The sequence below is a fragment of the Phasianus colchicus genome, chromosome 3 (genome assembly GCF_987193195.1).
Source record: "Phasianus colchicus chromosome 3, bPhaCol1.hap1.1, whole genome shotgun sequence".
NCBI classification, from domain to species: Eukaryota; Metazoa; Chordata; class Aves; order Galliformes; family Phasianidae; genus Phasianus; species Phasianus colchicus.
In genome coordinates, this window is record NC_143438.1 from 56,387,406 (window position 1) to 56,414,168 (window position 26,763).

General features: G+C 38.5%; 2 protein-coding genes across 2 annotated transcripts; one reads left to right on the forward strand and one right to left on the reverse strand.

The window, feature by feature from the left end:
• Positions 1 to 4,702: 4,702 nt before the first annotated feature.
• LYPLA1 (lysophospholipase 1) lies at positions 4,703 to 15,357 on the reverse strand. The gene is made up of 9 exons (XM_031612761.2): positions 15,224 to 15,357; positions 14,848 to 14,879; positions 13,348 to 13,413; positions 12,045 to 12,092; positions 11,176 to 11,246; positions 10,520 to 10,593; positions 9,365 to 9,466; positions 8,772 to 8,945; positions 4,703 to 7,513 (listed from the first exon to the last, which is right to left on the reverse strand). The coding sequence occupies exons 1-9, from the start codon at positions 15,290 to 15,292 to the stop codon at positions 7,460 to 7,462; spliced, it is 690 nt and encodes a 229-aa protein (XP_031468621.1). The 5' UTR covers positions 15,293 to 15,357; the 3' UTR covers positions 4,703 to 7,459.
• Positions 15,358 to 17,532: 2,175 nt separating this feature from the next.
• On the forward strand, positions 17,533 to 26,102 carry MRPL15 (mitochondrial ribosomal protein L15). Its single transcript, XM_031612760.2, has 5 exons — positions 17,533 to 18,249; positions 21,030 to 21,187; positions 23,428 to 23,593; positions 24,067 to 24,190; positions 25,527 to 26,102. The coding sequence occupies exons 1-5, from the start codon at positions 18,151 to 18,153 to the stop codon at positions 25,862 to 25,864; spliced, it is 885 nt and encodes a 294-aa protein (XP_031468620.1). The 5' UTR covers positions 17,533 to 18,150; the 3' UTR covers positions 25,865 to 26,102.
• The last annotated feature ends 661 nt before the right edge of the window (positions 26,103 to 26,763 follow it).

A 26,763-nucleotide genomic window follows, 5' to 3' on the forward strand; every position in this document is an offset into this window, starting at 1 on the left:
TCAAAAACAAAACAGCAATCTTTACCATTTAACCTGAATTCATCATTACTAGTATAAGGTTACTGCCTCTAGACAAAATTGTGTGTAAATTTCATGTTAACCTGAAATGAAATTTATCACTGTTTTTCTCACTACCAGATCAATGATAAAAGCAGTGCAGTGTATGCTATCAGCTGAAAGTTTTTGCTACACTGCACATCAAGTTCGTTCATCTGTGTTCTACAGTAGGTGCAAATTAGGTCAGGGATAACACTCAGATCTAGTCAGTATCATCAGATCTAGTCTAGATCTGTCAGTATGCTTACTTTGAACATTTTAAGTTCTGAAATGAAGTCATCAAATATATTTTAGAAGAATACCTTATTCTAGGGAAATACATGGAAAAAGTTCAAAAACGCAGATGAAATCTTCTTAACACTCAAACTGTGTTAGGAAGAAAATGATGATTATAAATGCAATGCTACATAGCACTTACAAGAGGCAGTAGCAGGACCGTAAGGAAAAAACATATTTAACATCTAAAGTAACAAAAGTAGCAACAGGGAAATATTTAATAGGGAAATATAAGAATAACCAGATGGGAATGCATATCCTTTTCTTCAATGTCTGCATTAAAAGAAAACAAAACGCAGCTCACATAACTGACTACCATTTTGATTCTGTAGCACACAAAACCACAGGTCCTCCTATAATCCTGAGATTTATGAGATAGCTCTCCTAACAGGGTGCACATATGAAATGCTGTAGAATACTACTGTGTTCCTTTGTTATGAAACAGCATACTGAGAAATCAAGGGGAGATCAAACAACAGCACAAAAAAAAAACTTGTAATGAAGGATCTTTAACTGATGCACTTTAAATCTTCCATTTTCAAAACTAGCAATCTGTATGGAAAAGCTCCTCTAATTAACTGTTAATGCAAGCATGCAAAATATAAAATTAACAGCATTCCACAGGGTATTATGGAACAACAAATTATATTCACTGTGCCTCGCCTTTTTATTTTAGCACTGTCTGTAACAATGACTTAAGTCTATCAAAGCAGAATTGTAACAGGTCTACATCAGTCAACACATCCTTGCTCTGCACCGAGGACAAACAATTAGTCCAAGATTAGACATATCAGGGGATCTGATGGAGTTTTGATGCCTCTTAAATGCAAGACTTTCCTCCAAACTTTCTGAAATGGTAACATTTTTGTTGATTAGTTGTTTTTATTGTACTTCAGCAGATAGGATCCTTAATTTCCATGTACAAACTGTAGATTATAATGGCATGACCTGAAGTTAGACCACATGATTTTAAATTCAGGTGCTAGCAGTATCATTTAAAAATGCTATTCTCACTTTTTCCAATTGAAATCAGTAACAGGAGGCATTTATGTGTGAAAGTCTACAATATTTAAGAAAACCTGATATATATATTTAAGGTTTTGTTATTAGATTGTCACTCAGATTAACTAGCCTGTAAACCATTGACAGCCCTGCTCTCTATTCTGGAGACTATTCTATGCTAGAGATTCAAAATATTCCAGTCTCTTAAAGACTTTTCACCCCATGCTCTCATCATTTTAAGCAGTACTTAGCAAATTATTCTAAGTATAAGGTAATTCAAGAGTTTGCTTACATTCACAACCAGTGAACATTCACACTCTGACTTTTAAAGTCCATCATCTGTCTCTGTTAACATACAGAAGAAGCCTTTCAGAAATGCTGAACTGCCTTGAGGGAAAGCTACCTTGTCTACACAGAAAAGCTGAACCTCACACTTCAATGCCTGAAGTGAAGTTGACTATCCCTCTGCAAACTGGCCAGGAGTTTTTACAGAGATAAAAGGAGGTAATGTGTTGCTCTCTTCCAGTAACTGGAGCTAAAAGAAAACCATTATTTACTGATTTATTTTGTGGATATCAATTAAAATTATGTCAGCACTTCAATTAAATCAGTTTTAATGAGTTACATCAAAGGCACATTTCACTCAAAGAGAATTAATAAAACCTGTTGTCCCAAAGGCAAATGGCAGTAATGTGAGTAGCAAGCAAAAAAAGAAATCTTTTCTTCTACATCTATTCTTCTTCTCCAAAGAATCCCATTTGCAAACTAATGAGTTGACATTATGAAAATGATGTCACTTTCTTCATTTACCACACAAGCGGCCTCATACCGTACTGGATAAAGTTCAATACAATATTATACAGAGTTGTAGGGGTTAGAAGGGACCTCTGGAGACCATGGAGTCCAGCTTCCTTCCTAAAGCAGGTTCCCCACTGGAGGTTGAACAGGAAAGCACCCAGGCAGATTTTGACTATCTCCAGAGAAGATGACTCCGTAGCCTCTCTGGGCAGCTTGTTCCAGACTGTCGTCACCCTCATAGTAAATAAGTGCTTTCTCATGTTCACATTAAACTTCCTGTGTTCCAGCTCCAGTGTTCCAGTGCCTATTTCCCCTTGTCCTGGCACTGGCCAGCACTGAAGAGTCTGGCCCCACCCTCTCGACACCCACTCTTCAGATATTTATCAACATGGTCAACCTGTAGTCCACCAGAACACCCAGGTCCTTCTCAGAGCTCCCCTCCAGCAGGTCAGCTGCCCAGCCTGTACCAATGCAGTGATTATTCCTCCCCAGGTGCAAGACTCTACACTTGCTCTTCTTGAACCTATCAGGTTCCTCTCTGCCCAACTCTCCAGTCTGTGCAAGTCTCACCGAATGGCAGCACAGCCTCTTAACGTCAGCCACTCCTCCCAGCTTCCAATTACAAAGTAATAATAATAATTTATTATTATGCTAATTGTAGGCAACTTTTCATAACTACGGAAAAGGATGCCAGGACTAAAAGTAAACAGACATTGAAAAATATTCCAAAAGTTTTCCATAAATATGAACTGACAAATTACTTTGTATATTGTTGTATCTTGTTACTAACTATAGTCTCATGTTGCTGTTATATATTCATATATAGCACTGCATCTAATACGCATTTGCATATATTTATTAACTTCATAAATGTACCCCACTGTCTTCTAGACACTACCTACGCAGACAAGTGGACTTTTAATTAAACTACTGGTGGGTGAAGATCTACTTTTACCACACAAAGGCCCTACTTCCTCTCAAGTTTCATCAGACGACCACTTCACAGCATGTCTTCCCAGATAATCTCCATGTTTTCTGTTGAGTTTACCTCATACTATATATAAACCACCGATCAGCCTCAAGTATTAGTTAACCAGAAGAGCATGTAATCCCTATTCCAACCATAAATCTGCTTCTTTAACAAAAATATTAAGTATTACATATGCTAAACCTAACGGAACTTCAAAAGCCTCCCTAACTCTACAGAATCCCCACAGAAAGGTCTAAAAGTACACAGTGAGAAGACTTGGCTTTTCAGTGTCCTACTGTAAGAGTGCTAGAAGATTTCCTTAATTTCCTCCGTGTTTCAGCAAGCTAAATAAAAATTAACCTAGAATATGAAAAATAAAATACTTAATGTTCTCTCAACAAGGTAGCAAATAATTAACTAGCATTCTTTTTACTTTTCATAATTACAAATCATCATGCTTTTGTATTACATTACAGAATCACTCAGACACTACTATGCAGTACATTTGCAATAGGCCTATGAAGCACCTGCATGACAGCACATGAAAGCTCAGCTTCTGTCAGGTATGCATAGAAACAGTTGTGAGCACTTGCCCACAACACCTTTATTTCAGAAATGATAAAAACTGAAGGATTTTCCCTACTAAAGAAATAATTTTCCAAGTTAAGATTCCTTGTCATAGATGAGCAAACTAAATTATATCTTAAATGTTTATATTAAATATAAATGGCTTACACTTGATAACATAAAGAGTAAGTGTTCAGTATTTCTTCATAAAAATGTAAGATACAAAGTGACACACTAGAACAATTGTTCAAGGAGGCTGTGGATGCCCCATCCCTGGATGCATTCAAAGCCAGGCTGCCCAGAACCACATCCAGCCTGGTCTAGTGGTTGGTGACCCTGCACATAGCAGGGGGGTTGAAACTAGATGATCACTGTGGTCCTTTTCAACCCAGGCCATTCTGTGATTCTATGATATGGCTTCATTAACATCTTCAAGATTGTTCTTAGTCACATCTGTTAACATAAATAGCATCCCTATATGAAAGATGCATCCTAATAACTTCAATAAAGTTCAGTGTACCCCATCAGAGAAAACACGTTTTAATTAACAATTCTAGTATCAGCTACAGTATACAGTACTTTTTAATCAATCTACTGTGTTGTAATCATACAAGGCAGGAATAAGAAATCAGAGCGCACAGCCTCACACAATTTTACTTCAAGACTGGCTGAAAGATTTGGCTTATAATACATAACTTGATGCACTTATTTAAAAATGAGCAGCACATTCTAACAAGCAGTCAGAACTTCTTACTGCACAAAACTGCAGCTGAACGTAAGTACCAGTTGAACTTAAAATGTGGTAGGGAGTTAGAAACACCCAGAAAAAAAATGACACTTTCATATCAGATGCTTTAACAGGTTTGACAGACATCATACCCTTTGGGGGAAGTTTAATACAGCAAAAATAAAATTAATTCTTGACCAGTTTTAAATTGTAGCTTTGAGAATGGAATCTTCATATTTAGATCACTGATAGCCCAACATCTCCATTTTAATAGAAATTGTAGAAATAAACACACTGGGCCAAGCTATCATCATATACAGCAGTTATGACAACAGTCCTATCATCAAATCACATCAGGCAGTGAATGAGTTCAGCTACAAGATCACACACAGCTTTTCAAGTAGCTGGGAAGTTAAAAAATTCAAGTCAGGAACTCAAGACACTGTACTATGGGAAGAGACAGGAGGGGCTTCAAATGCATCACAAAGTTCTCTCTAATTTCTGAATTATTTAGGAACTTTTAACTACAACATACAGATCTTCCCCTGCAACACAAACATGAGGGAGGACTCTTCTTAGAAGACAAATTCAAATAAGTCATGACATTTACTTACATTCACTTTGGTAACACAGCTCTTTGTGATTTAAGTAAGCAGCAAAACAACAGTATAACAAGAAATCTTGTTATGATAGCAAGGTATTTGAATGCAATTACAATATAAAGCATTTATAGAAGAACATTTGAAAGCATCATGGAGAAAACAGTTGAAGCTGACAGCTGAAAACGTAAAAGTACTAGAAACTGACTGCAAACTACAAACAGTGCCTCAGAGAAAAGTGTTAAGATAGAATAAAGCTAGGAGTGATCTCACTTTAGCATCTTAAAAGTATTTTTTAAAATTATTCCAACAGAAGAAAAAAACGTCAAACAAGTAGACAGTCAGTTAGAAGATGAACAAGAGCAGAATGGTGTTATTGAACAACTTACAAACAGGACAAGAAAACAGTACAGGAAAAAAAAATCAAAAAACTTATATAGAACTTTGGAAACATGCCAATATTCAGGGCATAATTTAGACACAGAGGAATGAGTAGCCTTCTAAAAAGTAGGGACAATACACAGCTATGTTACCAAGTTTGCAATTCAGCAGGACTGCAATATTAGCTAATGCAATTTGGGAATGACTCCAAGCTAGAAAATACTATTTTCTCAACAGAACATTGGCACAACTGCAATAATACTATGGCTCCTTCTGTGAAAGAAATTAGCTGAAAGACAAATTGGCAAATATACAGAACACGGTGACCAAGTAAAAAGACTAATTAAACTTCAAACTTGATACTCTCCTCAGCCACAGACAGAATTTCTAGAATTGTTCCAATACCATGAACATAAATCATTTCTTAAATTTTACATATTAAGAGATATTTAGTAATCAGAGAAACTGGATTAGAAAAGTAAATTGGCTTCCTAAAATTGAAGTGCAATACATATGAAGAAAAGTACCAAAATCCGAGAACTCAGACAAAGTGAATGTGTCAGGTTTCTGGCAGCAGCTATGTTAAAGACTGTAGTTCCCAATGTATATATATTTTTGTACTGGCAGATGCCTCTGATATAAATGTTCTGTAAGAGGACCACTGATTAACCTGGCTGAGAAGTAAGTACTTTTTATGTCAGTATGAATCACAATGCTGACAAAACAGATCATCACAGATACATTCAAAACAGGAACATTCTTTGCTTGCAAACATATTTTAGTATAGAACATTGTTATGAAGCATATTATGTAGTAAAAACCATAGTGTCTTTCTTAGACACTGCTCACGTGGTGATGGCCTATAAACTCTACTTCAGAAAATAAATTACAAAAGAAAAAAAGGTGTTGCATTGATTTCTGTAATCCAGAGCACTCTAGAATTGTCTCTTCTTTCAGAAGCTTACATCTTGTATCTGGAAGATTTTTTCCCCCAATAGTAGGTCCATATTTTTAGACTACAACAATCTAGGGAAATGCAAAATCATACAATTGAAAATAAAGTTGTGTTCTTTTCCAGACAAATCTCAAGTGTCAGTATAAAGTAAAGAAAGTAGTAGACAGTAAGAATGTGTTACGGATGAGATTCAACAATACACAACTAAAAACTACACAGCTGCACTGTTTTCATTTAGTTACTCCAAAGCAGGCAGTAAAGTCAAAACTACATGCTGGAATAGCTCATGTAAAATACATCATCAACATTTATTTATAAATAAAAGCTACAATTTTGAAGTGTAAGATGAATATTCAATGTGAAAACAGGAATTTTAAACAAAACTCAAATTATTCCTATGCACTTCTTCCAAATTCTGTTCGAGTCAGCATTTGGCATAAATTTATAATAATCCAAACCAAATGGCAACAGCACAGCAACAAACGATGGTCTAATGAGGAATGAGTCCCCTTATAATTTCCACAGTATCTATCTATATGAAAACATTTAAAACTGAGGTGTTTTAAAATACAGGAAATATTTCTGACTATAATTGTCATTCTAGAAGAAAAGCCCTTCCCTATGTGGAGCAACAATTCATGCTTAACATTTAAAGCTTTGTTCTCAGTAACATTTATTCTACAATCATATGCTCACTTTGTTACATGTTGTGTACTTTATACATCCATTACATACACAAAATGTTTTGATTTATTTTCAATGAGTACTAAGAACAAATCAAGTATACCAAACTGCTCACATTTATGTTGCTCACATAAGTTTAGTTTTTGATTGTACAAATAGTTTAAAATTCTGCAATCAAAAGTCTTAAAATAGTTACACTCAGGTTACATTCTATCGCTGTTACCTAGCTGCATCATTTTGCAATTCCATCAGAGGATGATCAATACTAAAAAGATTATCATTTCTCACATGTGTACAATTTACTCCTTGTCTTAAGTATAAATTTGCAACACAGTAGTAACACTGCAGGTACAGAAGTAATGCTTTCTTATCAGGCATGTGAAAAGACTAATTCTACCACAGTTGATGCTGGTGTTTATGTAGAAGGCTTCTCACGTGTCATTTCAGTCTACAGGAGGTAGATGTTTGTCTATGAACTGTTTTATATCCATCATCTCCTATTCAAAGATAAAGGTATGTATTAGTTAAGTTCCTTGCTAATATACATTCACTAAACAATGTTTCAAAATTTCAGTTACTGTGGGCAGCTAGGCTACAAATATTGAACATTTCATTGACATGTTTTAATCACTTTACATACACCAAGTCAATACTGTTAACTCTTCCAGGCACTAAATGTATCTTTACTCACAAATGGTTAAAATACAAAAAAAGAGCAGAGTCACCTTCTCTGACTTTCTCTATTACATATTAATAATGTGAACTGAACAGCATCAGGCTGAGGCTGGATTGGATTTGAAGGTAGCTAAAGCTGTAGTTTCATGAAAAGCCAGCAGCTACTCCTCTCAGCCAAACTGCTTTACCTTCATGATGCTTCCTTCCTTCAGTTCAGAGAAGCAATTAAGTGAATTAGACTGCAAAAGCAATCCACACTAAAAAAAATAATTTTTCAGAAGTTTCGTAACTACAACAGCTCCTTCATCAGAATACACAATAGGAGTATGTGATAATAGAAATTCAAGCAAGTGTAGAAAATACATGAAGTTACAGCCCAAAAAATATAAATTATGAAAAAAAATAGATCACATGGTACTAAGTGTTGTAAAAAAGGGCACATATTTACACATTAAGCCAGCAATCTTTACTATTTTTGCAAATTCAAATAGTTCAAAGAAGTCTCTGATCAGCTCCAGAGCTGGTATTGGAGGAGAGCACCAAAATGTGAGCAGAAGGAGCTAGTCCACCTTTTACTGGCAGTTGCAAGCCATTATTAAATCACCTCAATTGTTTGCTGAGCCAGAGCCATAAACACACGTTTTGTGGCTGCTACTTCACTAATATCAACTTTCCTTCCACATTTTTCTGATGTCTCCATTCAAAATCACGCAAAATTCTCCTCAAAATATCAAGTTGCACTGGTGCTGTGAGAACTCAATCTGCCTTCTAATTCAGTAATTATTAATGTGATTAATATAGATTAGGAAAAAAAAAAATTAAAAATAAGATTGTTTTATAGCTCAGCCAGCCCAGCCCCAAAAATACAGTCCTCTGAGGAATTACCCACTGGTCATATAAGCTTTTCCCTTGGATGTCTTTTCAGACAGACATTCAGTATTATAGTTATTCAGTAAAATAAGTCAGTAGCATAATGTGCTTTTAATTGAAAAAGATAAAATAAAATTTAAAAGCTGTAGAATTGTTTCGAGGAAAAAATAAAACCATACTTAGCTAAAACATTTATATTAAGAAAATTACCTCAATACATGAACTATGCATCATGCCAGAGTAAGTTCTGAAGGTTATATTGGCTGGATTTATCATACTCTTTAGCTTCTCAACAGTAAGAGAACCAAACATTAAAGGAACAAGTGGGTCACAGTCCCCATGGCACTGAAGAACAGGAATCTCCTTGTTGACACCAACAGCACCCTGTCAGGGATGAGAAGAGGAGGAGGAGAAAGTAAGCAGGGTAACTTTAACATCTCTGAGAGAAAATAACCCCAGGACACTACTCCCTGTGGTGTGACAAAGTGAATTCTGAAGGGGGAATAAAAAACAATGAACCATTAGTCCCGTGAAACAAAATTGGCACTGATTTCAAAACAGTTCTTAAAAAATATGATTTCATATGAATGTCACATTAAGCAGAGGTAACGGCTGAGTACTTCTTCAATTCCCTTTCCTGCTAGAATTTAATCTCCCAGTGCCCTATTCTGAGAATTGCTGAGTTATCCAGCTGCAGCTAATAGTCAGTAATAACAATAGTTACTAATTCCTGGACAAGATACAATCTTCAGATATACTCATTCTGCCAGTGCAAAACTGCTTCAGAAAGAATAAATAAATACCTGAACAAAAGAAGTCCGTAGAGGAAGCCAGCAGCTGAGGGCTACAACACCTGCTAACTTCTGATGCGTTGTAAGAGCCGTATACAGTGATAAAGCACCGCCCTAAAATAAACAGATTGGTATTAGAATGGTGAAGGTAATGTTACTTCTAAGGTTTGTTTCAGGATCTTTGGTTTCTCCTGTAAAGAACTTCTATTCCAATTTATTCTTCCTTACAATCAATACTAAAAGCAGTATTCTTATATGTACTTATTGTGCACTTTTTTTTCCCTTCAAGCCCATGCGATCAGTTCACAAGTAAAACAAAAAACATATCACAACTGACAGCTGAAACCCAGGCAAGAAATAAAACAGTGTCACTCATGACAGTATCATCTCAACTTTAATATTGTAATTCACTTCAACACAGACTACAGAGTTGATGTATAGACCTAATAGGTCCATAGGATATTGGTCAATTAGGATATTTTAGAAGTACAAATGATGGAAATATATTTCCCTAACCAATCCAGACCATGAAATGCCTATCACATTAAAGGTAGATTAAAATGCTAGCAAGATGTTAAAGAAAAAAGATTTTCTAGACAACGCTACAGAAGCTACATACATAACTAATAACTTCAATTAGGCTATTAATTTTAGAACTTCTCTTCCACAAGTTCATTTGTCACTGTGTACAATCAGTGAATATACAGATGTTATAATTATGAGATGTACCAGCTTGGCCACACAGTTATTACACCAAAGCAAAAAAGATAGGATGCTTACTCGTATCCTGGGCTCACTTACGAAATGCCAGCAGAGCAGATCTCCAGAAGAGATCCTTCCCCACTGATAGCCAGCTCTTAAATGGGGTATAGGAGCCAGGCTCCACCCCTTCCAGCAGCACAGGTGAATTGCCTTCAGCTGTGCTCCCATGGCTGACTCATTGCTCGCCTCAGGTGATCAATCAGAGGTTCAGGCCGTGATTCAGCAGTTCCCATACACAGTGAAAATTAATTATTTACATAAACTAAAAGACTTTGGCTATTCAAAGAGAATTTGACACCTCAAAACGTAGGAAGCAACAAACACCAATTCAAGTTTGGATTTCCCACATTAGGAAAGCTAAGCTGTTCCCCTAGAAAAAGATGGTTCTTTCCAACCAAACCTTACCTGAGAAAAGCCTCCCAGAATAATTCGATTGGAAGGAATTCCATTTTTCACTTCTTGATCTATCAGTGCTTTAACTGCAACACAAAGGCCAGTAATTAAAACGCACTCTATAGAAAGTCTAGGAGAGGAGAGAGACCATCTCCCTGATATCAATATCAAGCTCATGAGAGAAAAACTTTGTCTGCTATACAATAAGAAAGTATCAAAAAATCTAGGATGCAATCAAAAACTCCAGTGCCGCTATGTAACTTCCAACCAGGAAAACATGCAAGGAAGTCTTCTACTGCCTGGAAAATGGTATCATGTTCTAACTATCCAGTGTGACAAATGAATGCCTGTAAAGCTCTAACTTGCTATGCTATCCAGAGGGATATCTTAAAAGGGAAGAACAAAAGTAAGCATACAGGCTTCCCTGTCCATTTCATCTTTGAAGATTTGAAGTGTATGAAGTGTTTTCACTGATGAACTGCCTACTTAGTCATGAAGCTTAAAAAAAAAAAAAAAAATCAGTAGCTAAATTTATATCAGCAATAATACATATTACCTTTCCTAATAATTTTATCTTCTTTAATCTAATAGGCTCTTTCAGACTATCACTAGCTCCTAACAATACTATGGAAGTACTTCCAAGACTGAAAAAGTATTCCTAAACATACCATTCTCTGCTGCCTTTTTGATCCCAACTTCATCTTCCTGTGAATCTGGAGAAAGTCCAATGATATCAAACCTTACAAAAATATCAACAAGAGCATTACTCAATAGAGCATCCATTCCACTACTTTAAAGCACAAAACTGAGATACTTTCTAAACTAGAATGCTTGCTAGCTGACATTTCATACCAATTATCCACAATTTCCAAGAAATCATGAACAACAAATGCTTGACCTAGCCAACAAAGTTTTTGAGAGCGTTGCTTTCTTCTGTCATTTACTGCCAATTAAACAGCACAGTTTTGATACTTGCTCTGAAAACATCAGCAGGGACTTAAATTTGTCACGCACACAAAATTAAAATACTGTTTGAAGAAACAAACTCAAGTTACTTGAAGAACAGAAAAAATCAGGAGGGATGGCTTAAGAAATCTGAAGCTACCATATTTTTTCCTGCTTTCTATTCAGAATGGATGTTCTAAAGAACAGTTGCTAGACATCCTAATTCTACTGATGCACTAAATATTGCTCAATTGGTAGCAGTGGTATTTATATTCAAACCTCTGCTACTACTGACTACAAATTCATATACAACACAAACTATAGATTATAGATGTAAAATGAGATTATTTTTTCATGTAGTTTAATACATGCAGATTAGAACTGAAGAATAACCATTGCCACAGTTACACAGAAAAGTGCAGTATATTTTGAGAGCCCTTTTCTGAAAGGAAACTGAAGCAAAAAGCTTTTAATACTTCCATCCAATTAAAAGAAGCCATTCAGGATGTTCAGGATTTTTAATTAAGAACAGTGAGCTCAGACCTCTAGATATCTTTTGAATCAAACTGTTTGCAGTTTAATAAATACTCACCATGATGGCATAGCCATGTTCATGTTTAAAGTAACCGGCATAAATGGCCTAAGAATGGGAATGAACAACATTGATGTAAGGTACATACTGAAATTTAATTACACAGATGCAGTTACGTCATTGAATTACATCTCTCTTTTTCTTCCAAACCATAATTAACACTAGCTGCCCTATAACGTGTCTTTGACTAATCTCCCTTGAAATCGGTCTCTCCAAACACATTTATCATACAGGGCTGACCTTTGCTTGGAGAGCAAGCAAAATATTAATGGGCTGTTTTAAATATACACCCACACATGTAAAATACAAGCATATATGTATGTTCCATGTAGCTATTTCTAAATAAGACTTGTACATCACAGTTCCACAGACAGGCTCAGTGGATGAAGGCACCTTACACAGCATCAGCAAACCTAACAATCAGCAAAATGCAGCATAATGGCAGAGCCTAGCCACACCTGCTCCCCTCAGCAGCAGAAGCTGCTTAAGCAATGCCTGACTCCATTCAAAGACTCATTCCCACCCTCATGCTGCTGCTGCTGTATGGCATCTTCTCAGATAACTGCACTTGACTACATGACAAATCAAGTGTAGCTACTGTTTTAATCAACTGAAGCAGAGGAACGTAAAGGCGGCAGGGAAGACTGAAAGGAGTCAAAGGGCAATCAAAGAGAATAGCTTGCTTACTTATTGCTGTTAGAGCAGAAGAAAATCTGAATTTTGGGTTAAAGTAAACTAAAAGCATTAAAATACATCTAGGATTACTTACTGACTCCTCACCCTGCTCAGTACTTCAGTTCTCAAATTGCAAAGAGAGCCCCAAATGCATTATTTGCAGAAGATATAAGAATATCCTGTGAACCTCTGAAATGCACTACATGTAACATGGAAGTTGCAACTACTACATACACAAAGGTTTAAGACATGCATGTGCATAATGTAAAGCTTATTTAATGGTCAATAAAACAAAAAATTAGTCCTTGTTAAAAATGGCTTTCAACAGGTGACAGGGGGTGAGGAGAGACCTCAATCCAGTGAAAGCATAAAGTCAAAACAATCTAACTTTATATCTAGAGGTTTTCAATTTGTTTTCAGCCCGAATGAGTAACAAAAGCAAAAATGAATGCAATTTTGTCCAAAGGTTCCTAAAAAGCAACAAAATATTTAATAGAATCAAAATTGTTTTCAATGTCTTTTTAATTAAAAGGTATAGCCATCCCAAATTCCATGTGACTTCATCATCTGCACAAGACCTTAGTATTTAACTACAGAAAAGATGAAACAAGAAAAATTACAAACTTACGCGTGTGGGCAAATGTATTTTACATGGGGGCTTTTGATGCCAGCAAGTGCTTCTGACCATCCATGCCTGTTAACAAGAAACATATTGTATGTTATTTATGTACTAGCTTAGCTCCTACATTTATCTTGCTGAAACTACACAGCACATATCAAAAATGCTGAATAAGGTCAATATTTCTAAAAGAATTGTACAGATAGTTCAACGTGCTATGAATACATTACTAAATTTAAAAGGTTTATCATGCTTCTGAGTATTTGTTGCATATATGCAGCCAGGGACACTTTATCTAATTTTATCTAGACTATCACAGCTGTAGAAATACCACTTTGGCTCTGTTTAAAGCCTGCTCTTTACCTGGCTGGGTTTAACAACTTTAATACTGCAACATATGAACGTGTACTGCTTCCAAACTCAGCACTTGCCCAGAGCTCAGTGTGCTGCTCCTGCAGAGTTAAGGCAGCTTTCTCATTTTTAACTGCATCTCTTGATGTGTGAGAGGAGAAAACCAACACCTAAGCATGGATCACATAGAGCCAACTTAATCAAATCAGGCATGTTGACCACGGTTCAGCCTGCATGCCCTCAGAATCAGGCAGTTTTTCAAATCTCAAACATATACTGTATGAATGTACAGTGCCCAAGATTTGCCCAGGACATGAGTCATCAAGCTTCCTACAAACCAGGTAACTGGAATCATTATTTAAAGTAAGAGCTCAGTGAGATTCATGCTAGAGCTGAGCCAGACTTGTACACAACTGGACCCAAAGCCAAATCTGTGCAGAACTGCTGGCTGTGCCTGCACTTTGCTTTAGCAAACATTCAACAGTCACTGGATTTCCTGACTTCTCTCATTATTCAGCATCATTAACTCACTCAGCACACTGGGTACCAGAGAGACATTTCTAAGGAAAAAACACCTGTAACAAACTCAGTGACGTAGCTGAACTTACTCAACCAACAGCAGACCAGCCATAACACCCTGTTTTTAGTATCATCCTAAAATGTTAATGCATACTGCATGAAGTAAAGGAGGTTTCAAACACACAGAGTGCACAGGCACTTGAAATCCAGGCTGGAGATGGCAACCTGCTTCTTACCAGTACTTTTATATACGTTACTAACAAAGAGCGGGTGATCTTACCTGCAGAGTGTTAGTAATGAAGCACAAAAGACCAAAGAAGGATCTAAATGAAAAAGATGACTGAGAAGACCTAGTTAAACTTTAAAAATCAGAGTTTTTTTTTTTCTTTTAGCCACGTGTAAAGACTAATTTGACAAACTGCAAAAACTGCATTGCATAAACATGTATTCTGACTCTCTAGAATAATCCTCTATGTTGCACGCTTTCTTCAGATTTTGACAAGCATGCAGTCAGCCGAGCAAAAGCAGCAAAGTACGAAGTTTAAGCAACTTTCAGCGGCTCCCATCTCTAAGGCATGCAACCTTACACCCGAAACTCTGCACAGCTACGGGCAGGCGCTAACATATCGACATACACACCCGGTATCTCCCAGTCCATGAAGAAAAATCACCTAGGAAAAATAAGATCGCGCTATAAGAAGGCTTCAGGAAAGCGAGATCCCCGGGCTGCAGCCCCCGCCCCACCGCCCGGCACCACGCCCGCCTCCCCCCGCCCGCTGACACCGCGACCTTTCCAGCACCGGGCGCCGCTCCGAGCCCGTAGCGCCGGGGACCCGTGGCGCTGCGCGGGGCCTTTCACCGCCCGCCTTCAGCCGGGCACGGCCTCGCCGCGGCGTCACCCCCACGCCGCCGCCCCCAGCCCCGGCCCGGCGGAGAACAAAGCGGGGCGGGGGCCGCCGCCCGTCAGGGTTCCCGAAACCTTGCGCTGTCTCGCCCGCTTCCCGCCCGGACTCACGGCGGCCGTCGCCTTCCTGGCGGCCGGGACGATGGCGGGAAGCGGCGCCGACATGTTGTTGCCGCACATACACCGGACTGCCGGGCGGCCGCGGGACGGCGGCCAGCGGCGGGAGGCGGGGCGGGGCGGTGGCCGGGGGCGGGGCTGTTCCTGCCGTCACCGCCCCGATTGGCTGCGGTGGGGTTGGCGGGAGACGGGGGAGGCGCGGGGGAAGCTCTGAGGGAAGGGCAGCGCTGGGTTTCTTCAGATCTTACACAGCTGCTTCAGCTTTGGGTTTGCAGCGATTACAAAGGGATCGTGCATGGAGGAAAAGGATCTGGGGGTGTTAGCTGATGTTTGGCTGAACGTGAGCCAGTAGTGTGCCTAGGTGGCCAAGAAGGCCAGTGGCATCTTGGAGTGTGTCAGAAGTAGTGCAGCCAGCAGGAGCAGGGAAGTGACTGTCTGTACTCGGCTTTGGTGGGGCCATGTGTCCAGTACTGTGTTCAGTTTTGTGGCCCCTCACTGCAAGAAAGACACCGAGGCCCTGGAGTGTGTCCAGAGAAGGGCAGTGAAGCTATGAAGAGTCTGGAGCACAAAATCTGATGGGGAGCAGCTGAGGGAACTGGGGTTGTTCAGTCTGCAGAAGAGGGCGCTCAGAGGAAACCTTATCGCTCTCTGCAACTCCCTGAAAGGAGGTTGTGGTGAAGTGGGGGTCGGCCTCTTCTCTCAGGTAGCAGTGATAGGATGAGAGGGGATGGTCTCATGCTGCACAGGGGAGGTTCATGATGGATATTAGGAACAATTTATTTTCAGAAAGAGTGCTGAGGCATTGGAACAGACTGCCCAGGGATTGGTGGAGTCACCGTCCTTGGAGGTGTTTGAGAAACGTGGAGATGTGGCACTGAGGGATATGGTTAGTGGGCGTGGTGTGGATGGGTTGATGGTTCAATTAGATGTTCTTAGTGGTCTTTTCCAACCTTAACGGTTCTATGACTGAACTGTCTTTCACCTTTAAAACTAGCTTTCAAATGGGCCTTCAAATCTGAGCGTCTGCCAAATTACACTGCACTTCTGTGTCATAATTTGTTCATGTCTGCCATTTGACTGTTTCTTATAAAAATCAGTTTTTGTGCTTTGAAAGACTTTGGGGGGGAAAGGAAAGCTAAATGTTCTTTAAACACTAAGTCACAGGAAGCAGGAAAAACAGGAAAACAAACAAAAAAAACAGCAGGCAATACTGTTGGACAGAGCTCATTTGTCCCTGTCAGATCAGATGCTTGCATCAATGAATTGTGTTTTATGGCCAAAGGGTGAATGCCTCTTATTCATTTGCTCATTCCAAGAACTCAGACAAACTCTGAATGAGTATGGCTAACACACTGCTGCCAGAATAAAATGCTTTTGTCATCTGTTCCATGCATCTTTGTCAGATATTTCCTCCGAGGAAGTCAATCTGCTCACTGTATTTTGCTGGGTGGTATCTGTTGGAGCTCAGTCACTATTTGACAACTCATACAGCAGCTGAAATGTGCACTGTGTTGTGTGAAAGCGCATCCATCCTGCTGGCACGTTCCATACCAGGCAGGGGTAGTTTTCTACTACGTAAATTCTTCTCAAGTCTTAATATCTTTGTCAGCGTGGTTGCTTATGTTGGAGAGGTCTTTGCACCAACTGTATAACTTCAAGTACACATCCTCTTTTGCCATGACTGTGATGCTGTTTTGATAACTAGTATCTATGGCAGAGGATTTCCATTGTTGCCATCTTGTTATTTTTAACAAGCCCTCTGTTCTATCTCTGTGCTTTAGTTCTTGTACCACGTATGATACCCAATTCAAATCTGCTACAATTATGTTTACTAGATTGTCTTTCTTATTCAACAAAGGTAACTCTCCTGAGGTGACCTGATGCAACTCCTGCTGCGCAGGGCCTGATGTCTGCTGACAGCTGGGCCAAGTGGTTGATCATTGCATCTGGACCGACCTCAGCTGAACTGCCAGCCCTGCTCAGAGCTGCTGGAGCAATGCTGCTCCGTGCGCACAGGGCAGCTGGGAGTTGGACAACAGCAGAAGGGCAGTGGGGCACAGGTCACAGCAAACAGCACAGGGCTTGTCTTTCTGAGGGAGCCACTATTAGCTTCCAAACTGTGTATCTTTCAAAGCCTTGTGAGTTGGATGTCTTTAGAGTGAGTTATATGCATATATTTTTCTACCAAACTTAAGGTACTGAGAACTTTACAAGGCAGAACGTGCTCTAAACTGTGTATTTTCCCTTATCCTAATGGCTGAAATTGACACAGATGGTTTCCCATACCAGCATTTTATGTGTATTGCTACATAGTTGGTGTTTCTGAACACCAGGAGAAGCAATACAGACTTCATCCTGTAACTCAATTTCCAAATGTCACAGAATCATGGAATCATAGGGGTTGGAAGGGACCTCCAGAGATCATTGAGTCCAACCCCCCTGCCAAAGCAGGTTCCCTACACCAGGCTTACTGGCAGAACAGTAAAGGTTACCAGGCTGAGCTGCCTGCTAACTTCCATCAGATCGATGCGCTGAGTGCCCTAAGTCACTCCCGTTCATAAGCAGCCTTGACGGTTTTAAAGGCTTGGCTTTAAAACACGGGGCTGAGGGCAGTGCGAATAACACAGGAGTGAAGAACTAAGTCCAGTTTGAGACCACAGCCATTGGCACTGTCTGCTGAGAGGGCTGTCTGACGCTTGACTCGCGCTTCCCCGCTCTCGCAGCACGCAGCCCACTCGCAGCTATCCGGCGGAGCGGAAATCCACGCCTCTGACCGCCGCCATCTTGTGCCACCCTTGCACGCTCCCGCCCTCCCAGGCTGTGGCACTGCGCGACAGTGCTGGGAGGTGCGGTTTACGGCTCTTGCCGTAAAGCAGCTCTGCCTGTGGAGCGCCGCCGTCGTCCTTGGGAGGGCAGGGGCGATGAGCGGGAATGGCGCGCATGGGGCTCTGCAGCTGCTGCGGTCGCTGCCTAAGGTCAGCCTGGCCAACCTGAGGCCCAACCCGGGTTCAAAAAAGTCGGTGAGTGCCTGTGGCTGGTCGGGTGGGTCTCGGGCTGCCTGTTGCTCTCAAGAGCCGTCGCAAGGTCTTTGAGAGACCGCGGTAGGCCTGGGAGAGCTGCCCGGCTGGAACGAGGCGGGATGGCCCTCTGTCTATTAAACCTGTGTGCATGTGGCCATCTCCGTGGACAGCTGGCTGATGGGCGGCCCTAACTAGACCTCAGGGCCGTTGTAGTCGTTGAGAGACATTAAAAAAAAAATATGGAATACCAAACGTTTATGACTGGGAGTAATAGTATGCATGAAAAAGGAGAGGCTAGACAGAAAGGAAACGTCATTCCAGGCAGCATTTGTTATTAGTAGTGATTGTTCCAGGGCAAAACTGAATTCTCTCTTCCCATCCCTAATTATAAAACAATAGACAACTAAGGAAAATTGATATGGGGGCAAGAAGACTCATAGGAATAGAGAGCAAACAGAACACCAAGCAGGGCATCCTTGGAAGTGCTCCCCAGAGATGCTAACAGACCTGGTGAGTTTGGCGTATTTGTAGTCCCACAGGCCCATGGCAAGGCGGGAGAACCAATATTCTTTCCCACTGTGGTTATCAGGGGTTCTCCAATCAAACCGCTTATCTAGATGCAGCTTTGTCAAGGTCATAATGACCTGGAAGGGAGACTCTGTGTGGGACTGGTGTGGTGTCCTTATTTTTTTTTTTCTTTTCTTTTTTTTTTTTTTTCTCAAGCTAATCACACCCATGTTGTCTAAATTTGAGGTTTAAAGGAACTAATGTAATCTGTTCAAATAAGTGTATTTAAGTGTGTGTTACTTCACAAACAGATGTTGTGAAAAGAACCAAAATGTTTTGATTAGCCCCACTGACAATCTAAAATGTGGTTAATATACCAATTGCTTTCTATTTTTGACAGCAAATTGGTGTGTGTGCAGGCAGCTGCCAGAAAAGGTGGGCCAGTAATCCCCTCCGTCTGCCTCCAAGTACTTTCACTTCTGCTGTGTATTTGTGCTGATGCTAAAGGTTGTGTGGTGAGCCAGATCAAGGAATGCAATCCCTGAAAACTAATTAGACAAAAAATAATTTTCATCTGGTTTAATTTCCTGATTTATCTAATGCAGAGCTATACAGCACAAGAGATTCTGTAAATTAAGCAGCACAGGTGTGTGGGTTAGGGATGAGACAGCTTCCATTAGTGGCAATAGTGTAGTCTAGCATGAACTTGCACTGGAACTCTGTGCTATTTAATATTAATACGTGTAAGCCTTGCCTTGTTTCAAGTATGTTAATGATTTTTTAAAAGATTATTTATAGCCACATTGGCTTTTTTGTTAATATGCCAGTGTACATAAAGTTTTCCATAACTTAATAAAAAGCATTTAAAAAACAACAGATTTTTTGTCTTTGTGTCAGTTCTCAAACCTTAGTTTTACTAAATATTCCCTGCTGCAGTATAACTGCAATGCATTATTTACAGTATTAGGAATGCCCACAGTTTGCTTGAGTGTTGGATGCGAAAAATTAGAATGTGAAGAGACTTAATGAAATCTTTTTACTAATGACTTATTTAAATTATTTTTGAACCAACAGTGATTATGGAGTGACTTAGGATATCAAAAGTTGCTTGTGAACATTACAGATCATGTTTAAAATGTGTTGCTTTACATATTTCCCAGTATGACTGATTCAAATTGAAGAATATAGTGGAAAATAGCAAATACTTGTGGAGACATGAGAGTGTAAGCAATTAAATGGAAAAAAACTTTGTAAATCAAAAGCATTCATCAAGGTGATGTGCAGAGATGGTTGTGCCTCTTGGAGCTCAGTAGCAAACTCTTAACTGTACAGCACAGTGGTGAGGAATCTGAGGCTTATGGTTTATCCCTGACAAAGCATGAGGAAATCAAAGTGAGCTTTAGTGCTGCAAGATCTTTGGTATGTGAGATAAAGTAATCTTACACAGTAGATTTTTAATAGCTAGGTCAGTGTGGGATGGCACTGCTTCATTTCAAGGTGGTACAGATGCTCATTTCCACCATTGTTTAATGCTTATCTTGTGATGCTATAGATATTTGCATACTTATGTTCTGCTAAATGATGTAACTAATCTTTTCTGATACCTTTTTTACATTTGCTGTTTGCCACTTGCTGTGCAAATGCTGTTGCAGGAGGATTGCTAACATGCTACTTGTGGCTGCAGTGCTAAGTTGAAGTGTTCAGGAATCTTTCAGCTTAGTTTCACAGTCTTAGTTTAAGCAGTAATAAAAGTTTGAAATATAATCCTCTTCTGATTTGTAGTCTGTAGTTACAGACTTTCCAAAATAATCTTGGTCTCTGGAAAAGAATTTTGTGTATGCATTGCGAATGTTTTCTGTTCCTCTGCATCTTGAAGTGTTCTGATTTCCGTTGTTAATATTCACAAACTTCTGAGCACTAAGCAACTTTTTCATTAAACAGGAGGGAATATCAACAGTTAATGCAGCAAAATTGTTTAACTTGGAGAGTGCAGAATGTGTAACAGGCAGGATTAAGTACTACTATTCCTTTTATTGCAGTATGTGTTCATGTAAACTTCCAACTATTTGTGCTGCTTACCAAGAAATGACTGTCAAAAAAGCCCACATGAACAGTTTTACTGAGCATTTTTCCCCTTATAAAAGAGCTGTTTCTAACTCTTTTTCCATGTTAAGAATTGGCATTTTATTGTGTTTGTTGTCTCGGAAATCTTATATTTTAAAGATTCTTCTTTAGAAAGTAGCTAACTAAATGTATCTTTTATTATTTTCAAGGAGAGAAGACGTGGCCGTGGACGACACAGAGGTAGAAAGTGTGGTCGAGGTCATAAAGGGGAAAGACAAAGAGGAAATCGCCCCCGGTTAGGCTTTGAGGGTGGCCAAACTCCATTTTATTTGTCTATACCAAAATATGGGTTTAATGAGGGACATAGGTAAGTTCTTTCATAGTAGCACACAAATTAATCAGTTTGCTTTTCTTAGTCTTTCTCATGAAGCCAGAGTCTGTCTAGTATGCCAAAACATGTTATAGACTAGTTATATCTGATAGTTACCTTACTTACAGAATCTCCTGTTTCTCATGAAATACTTATTTCTTTTAATAAATTATTTCATTTTGCTTTGCAGCTTTTCTTGTTTGCCCTTTTCTTTGCATAATCTCTCATTTAGCAGTCTATCCCCTACACTTAAGACTATTTTTCTTCTGAGAACCCTCCTCCAAACTTCCTTGTTTTTCTCCATGCCTGTAGTCACAGCAGATAGCCGATTGGACTGACTGGAAGTGGGCACTTTGCCTTTAATGAACTCCTGTGAAGATGTTAGGCTTCAAAGTGTAGCTTTTCTTTGTTATTTCAGTTTGCTTTATTCACCTGGACCTCTCATGTCTGCTAGTCAAGCAATTCTGCTTTTTGTCATTGCTCTACTTGCTTAGCCCTGCAGTGATGCCATTTATGTCTATCTGTGCTCCATCTGTTCTGCCCAGTATCGTAAAAAGCCAGACGTTAAATTATCCTTTGCTACTGTTTTCATCAGGTGCTCTCCCTATGTCTGATACTCCTGTCCCCTTTTCACATTGTGCTTATTTGTGCTGTTGTCCCTCTTTCAGCTTTTTAACATTAGTCACTCAACTTGTTTTTCCTTCTGTCTCTTTTCTTAGTGGTGGATCTGTGTGCTGGTCTTTATATTCATTTTCTTAACTATATTGATAGATGAAAAACTGTTAGGTTTTTGTTGTCTATTTTTGTTCTTTTTACATGTGGTCATGAAAACTTCTATTTCCATACAACGCTGTTATGTTCTGTACTAATAACAGAAGCATGCCACAAATGCAGACAGTTTAAAATGGAAAGACTGATGTCTTTGTTAGTTGTTAAACTTGCAGTTTGATTTAATGTTTCATTTGCTGATGTAACTTCAGCAAATAGCTGTTCAGTTTTATATTTTCAGTTTATTCAGCATATATTCAATGAATTTATACAGACCTGTCCTCATTACTAAAGGCTTTTTCAACAAGTCTTGTTAGTTTTGAACTGTTTCAAATTATATTTCTATTTACTGTCATTTCTTCCTCTTAGATTAATTTATAATATGAGTAAATGAGAAGCACTTTTCACCCACAAAGGACCTGCTACAGAATGCAAACATTGAGCTTCTCACATTAGCAGTGGTCATAAGTTTATTACTAAACAACAACAATAAAAATCCAAGCTTCTGCAGTGACGAAAATAAAAGGATCCTACTGCTTTGTAATTGTATTGGGTACACATAGAAACAATAACAAAAGGTACTTCTGCAACTTAAGTGCACTCCAGAGACTACTGTGGTAGAATAAGAGTGTAGTGAACAATGTCTCTAGAGTTTATCTTTACCTCTTTTTTTTTCTTTTTTCCTATCTGCAGTGCTAACCCTCTACTTTTTCAACTTTTTCTCTGTTAGGAGCTATCTGATGGGACTAATTCTGTTGCTTTTTTTTTTTTTTTTTTTTTTTTTTTTTTTTTTTTTTTTCCCCTGGCTTAATTTAGATAAACTTCTCAGTTTTTCTACAAGCATTCACGGATTTCCAGTAGCAGTAATTAATTGTATGAGGATAGTTTTGAGCTTCAGCAGGAATCCTATGCGATAGGCAGAAAGACTGGAATTGGGGAAACTACTCTGAGGATTGTATTATGTAGTTAAGTTAGAACTTCATAAAAGGCAACAGAAGATTCTGCTGAAGGTGACAGCTATTGATAGAATACGTAATTTTCCTTGGTGATAGTTTGTCTTGATTTGTTTTTTTGTCAGATTATTAATGAAGGCATTACAGTGATGTTACCAAGCTGGATTCACTTTCATGTAGTTATTTAGAATCTTGTTGAATTAGCAAGAAATGCTTATATTTAACTCATGATGTTTTGCTGCTTCCTTAAACCAACCAGCTTGTCAACAGCAAAAGGATCAATGTCGTATTGGAGGGTGAAAATTGAACTCATAGTGCAATCTTGATCTGTAACTGGGACTTGTAAGTTTAATTTAATGCAAATTTGGCTTATGGATGAGTCTGTTGTAAGCATTTACATTTAAGACTGGGTAGAAAACTGAAGATGTACAGTATATCATTGACCAGCTCTATTTAAGTTTGAATTTTATACATTTCTTTTTGTTCCTTTTTTTTTTTTCCCTCATTCCTCGCCAGCTGCCGACGTCAGTATCATCCACTCAGTCTTCAGAGGCTGCAGTACCTGATTGATTTGGGTAGAGTTGACCCTACGCAACCAATTGACTTAACACAGCTTACTAATGCTAGAGGTGTAACAGTACAACCTCTCAAACGGGATTATGGTGTCCAGCTGGTGGAGGAGGTAGGCATAAAATACAAATATATTGTTTCAGGCAGCATAAAGCCTTGGGTTTTCAGTTTTTTCACACTAGACTGTCCAATTGTTCTGCTTTGGAAGCATCCTTGCTTTTTTAAATTAGTTTTTTGTAGAATTCATTATATCAAATCCACTAGAGGGCAGCATGTGCAAGCAAAATATACGGGAGATGTTTTAAGACCAGACAAAAATAATAGTTGAGGAAAACATAATGATAGGTCAAAAATTATTTTGGGACAGGAGGTTAGAACATACTAAAAGAAATGTATGAGAATTTTGGATGGGCAAACATTTTTAATTGAACCCAGGTGACTAAAGGAGAGTGATATGGGACAGTAAACAGACAAATCATAGTTTTTTTCAGGATAAAATGTTTCTTATAACTTTGCAGAGAAGAATGTACGTATGCCTTTAAATACTCCTGTTAATGTTACTCTAATATGTATTGAAACTTACAGGGTGCTGATATCTTTGCAGCAAAAATAAATATTGAAGTGCAGAGGGCATCTGAATTAGCAATTGCAGCTATAGAAAAAAACGGAGGTGTTGTTACAACTTCGTTCTACGATCCAAGGAGTTTAGGTAAGAATTTCTGTTCATTTCTGACTTATTAAAATATGAAGAATAAGGGTCCAAATTTCAGATGTAGTTTCTATTGGAAAATCGTCCACTTCATCCATTCTAAAAGCTTAAGCAAAAAGTATATTGTATAAATGTTGACCTGCAGTGTCTCCTCTGTTTTCTTTTTTCTTAAAATGTTCATCTGTTTAGCCCTACTGGTGTTAATGGTTATTTACCTGTCAGCCAATTTAAGAAATGTCAGTTGCTGTGTAAACAGAGGAACTAATAAGGGATTGATTCTTTGAATTTTTATCTTTTCCATACATTTAACAAACCTTGGGAAATTCAGGGGAAGATTGATTTAAATGATGCTTGCTTGCTGATATTTTTAATTTAAAATTGCTTTCCAGTTAAAATGAGGAAATAACTAAGTCAGAGAAGGTCAGAATCATTCCAAATAAAATGGCTATTGTTTTAGAACACTTTCACTGAAGAATGTGGCTTTGCTTTGCTCGAGGCTGCATCCTGCCTGATATTCATTCATGCCATTTTTATTGACAATAACGGAGCTTTCATGTGTGAATGAGGCTGAGGACAAGAGGAATAGGCTTCTTTTATACAAAATATGTTGTCCTGGACTGATACAAGCAATTTTTTTTTTCCTAATCCAGGAAATGATCAATTATTTAGTTTAAAAACATCTGGAGTGTAGTTTGTCAACTATTAGTTAAAAATGAGGCGAGGACAGTTTCACAAATGTCTGGATAGACTCATAGAATGGCTTGGAAAGGACCTTGAAGATTCTCTAGTTCTATCTCCCTGTCCCCCACTGTGACAGAGTTGCCACCCACTCAATCAGGCCCTGAATAGGGCCAGTGAATGATATGTGCACAGCTTCTCTAGGCAATCTGTTACAGTGCCTTTGAATAAAGAATTTCTTCCTTATGTCCAATCTAAATAAACTTCCTATTGATTCTTTGTTTAAAATACTTAAGGAAACACTGAAGTTACCACTCGTTGACTGTGTAAGTAGTAATTTTTAACATCTTAGCCAGTACTTTAAGCCAGAAGATGCCATCATCTTCAGTGTTATCTTTCCAATGAAGGCATTATAAATGTATTAGAAATGGTAACTCATATAGACTTGTTTTAACTGATATTTATAATGACACAGTTCTTTGTTCGGAAGAAAAATGGCATTTTGTTCTGAATAAGAATATTAAGATTTGGTTTCTGCTTGGTATGTTTTTATTAAGTTAGCTTAATATGTTACTTAGCACAAAATACTAAGTGAGTGTAATTTATTGTCTCTAAATATTGATTATAAAGGATCGTATCTAATCTCTTTTCTCTGCAGAGATTTTAATTAAGCCAGTCCCTTTTTTTCTGCGTGGCCGGCCTATTCCAAAGCGAATGCTTCCCCCCGAAGACCTCGTGCGTTACTACACAGATGCCAGTAATCGTGGGTACCTGGCAGATCCATCTAAGGTTGCAGAAGCCCGACTTGAACTTGCCAAGAAGTATGGTTATACCCTACCAGACATAACTAAGGATGAGCTCTTCAAAATGTTAAGTACGCGCAAAGACCCTAGGCAGATATTTTTTGGTCTTGCTCCAGGATGGATCGTAAACATGGCAGACAAGAAAATTCTGAAGCCAACTGATGAGAGGCTGCTAAAATACTATAGCTCGTGAATTCAGGACTGAAGACAACTGCAGGTGTACAGGAAACATCTGGGTATGAAATAATGGATACAAAGTGGTGTTTGTTTTTTTTTTTTTAAGACTCCTGTTACACCAGACAAAACAAAAGTTTTTGTTTATGCAATCTACTGGTGTAGCTTTTGCTCTTTTTGGTTGTCTTAATAATGTGTATGAAAAGGTCTTAACATTTGGAAGCAGTGTGGAGTCTGAAATAAAGCATGTATTTGGGCACTTTCTCTTGCTATTATTTGCCTATTATATTTTTTTCAGAAAAAAATTGTTTGGAGTTTTATTTTTCAGTGGATGTTTCTGAAGAGTAGCTTGGCTTAATAATTAGTTTATATTCTTTCCCTTCAATCCAAAAATCTGAAATATGCTTGTGTAAAGGAAATACTAGTTTTAAATTGTTATACAGCATTCCAATTAATATTGTAAAAAATGTTACCTTGAACGCTTCCAAAACATAAACTGTCATTTTTTCTTGGATGGAGAAAATAAAATAACACTGGAAACCATTGAAGTACAGAAGAATTAATTAACCTCTTCAAGTTCATAGCAATGTTCTGGATTTTGCCACTGCCTAAAAAATCTCAATTTTCTTCTTCTTTTTTTTTTTTTTTTGTCCTGTAGTCATTGCTTCAGATGGAATTGAGAAAGCCATAGCGTGTAGTTTGAAAGAACTTCATCTGAATTCCCAAAACAAAAGATAACTGTCTTAACAAGTGCTTTTATTCAAATGGAACTTAAAAGTTGTCCAGATGCAGATATAATGTCATTGCTGAACATGCACAGAATTCAGTGACAGTGAATGTTAGTAGTGCATCCAGTGATGTTAGATTATGAAGGATGTGTGAAGAATGTATGTGATGGACAAAACATACAATAAGGAT